The following is a 1,501-nucleotide window of genomic DNA, read 5'->3' on the forward strand; positions in this document are numbered from 1 at the left end:
AGAAAAATTAAGTTAATCACGTTTGTTGAAATTTTGGCGTGCATCCTTTTAGCTCAGATTTTCTTACATTGCTACAATGGGGTAACATCATAACGTCATTTAATTTTCGTATATTATCTTTCTATCCATAATGTGTTCAAAGCATGCGAGCAACAAATTTTACAAGTGTTAAACTTTTTACTTTTCTTCAGGATAATTTTAATAAATCATTGGGTAAAAATGCCACCATAAGCAACCACTCATATTTGAGGACTAATCGGTTGCTTGAGAAACATCAACTGGATAATGAACCAACGGATGCAGAACTAACAGATGATTTATCATGCAAGGAGAAAAATAGCAAATTAGAGAAACAAACGGAAGATAAATCGTCATGCGAACAATTAAATGAAAGTAATTTAAGCTGTAAAGAAGCGAAAGAAATTGATAAGAATAATATAGATTCAACGTCCGACGTTTTCAAATGTATACTTTCCAGTTGCGAAAAAAATTCTCTTAGCACAGCCAATCATATATATAATGAAAAGAAAAAAAAAAATTTGAGTAGTAGAAAATTTAAGAAAATGCGATTTAAAAAGTTTTGCCTAATAAGTGCCCCATTTTTTATTCTGTCATTCATATGTTGTACAATCCTATTTAATTACAGTAGTAATTACATATATTTAGGTATATTTTATATGTTAGATGTCGTAGGATTACTAATTATTATGTACGTTCTTATGAAATGCTTTAAATATGAATTTTTAAAAAAAAAGAAAAGCACCTAACGTTTATATGGGTAAGTCTTTCTTGAAAAAATAATTTTTATGTACAATATTTTCAGGAAAAAAAATGAAAATGTTTCCTAGAAAAAAGTACATCATAAAGAATGCTTCATTTTTTTTGGATAATCTCGTTATTTGTGCATATTTTTTTTGCCAAATGGGAATATCCATATACATTGCTATTCTTTGCTACTTCTTCATTTTTTTATCCTTCCTCGTTATGTGCTGCACAACGGATTTATTATAATGCAACAGATATAACGGTGTTTCTATAAAATATGTATACATTATGAGCTATGTGTAAATATTTGTCCTCACACAGCATTTACATAATGTAGAATTATGCACTTTGTGAAGTAAATCTACAATTACTTGCACATTTTCACATATTTTCGTTTTGAAATTAATATCTAAAAGTGCAAACATTATAATTTTTCTCAATTAATGATTTTTCTTTTTTTTTTATGTGTCTACCGTTATAAATCACTTGTTTATGTTTGTTTTATTTTAATCCTTTGATGTCATTTTTGCACATAATGAAACTTTTTTTTTTGTATAAACATAAGCACAAAGGCGTCTTCATTTTAATTGATAAAATGAATGTACCGTCTTTGTTTTCATTTTTTAATAAAAAGGATAAATGTTGATAATGCAAATAAACGGGTCTTATAAAATAAGCAACGTGGGGTACTATGCTCATCCTAGTTGGTGGACACTTTTTTCTCGGGGCACCGCTT

General features: G+C 28.2%; 1 protein-coding gene across 1 annotated transcript; it reads left to right on the forward strand.

The window, feature by feature from the left end:
* Nucleotides 1-191: 191 nt before the first annotated feature.
* Nucleotides 192-767, forward strand: PVX_001110 (hypothetical protein; the record flags this gene model as incomplete). Its single annotated transcript, XM_024731135.1, has 1 exon — nucleotides 192-767. A coding segment is annotated over one exon (576 nt), but the record flags the coding sequence as incomplete, so codon positions are not given.
* Nucleotides 768-1,501: the final 734 nt, after the last annotated feature.

Source organism: Plasmodium vivax, chromosome 3 (assembly GCF_000002415.2).
Source record: "Plasmodium vivax chromosome 3, whole genome shotgun sequence".
Classification (NCBI taxonomy): domain Eukaryota; phylum Apicomplexa; class Aconoidasida; order Haemosporida; family Plasmodiidae; genus Plasmodium; species Plasmodium vivax.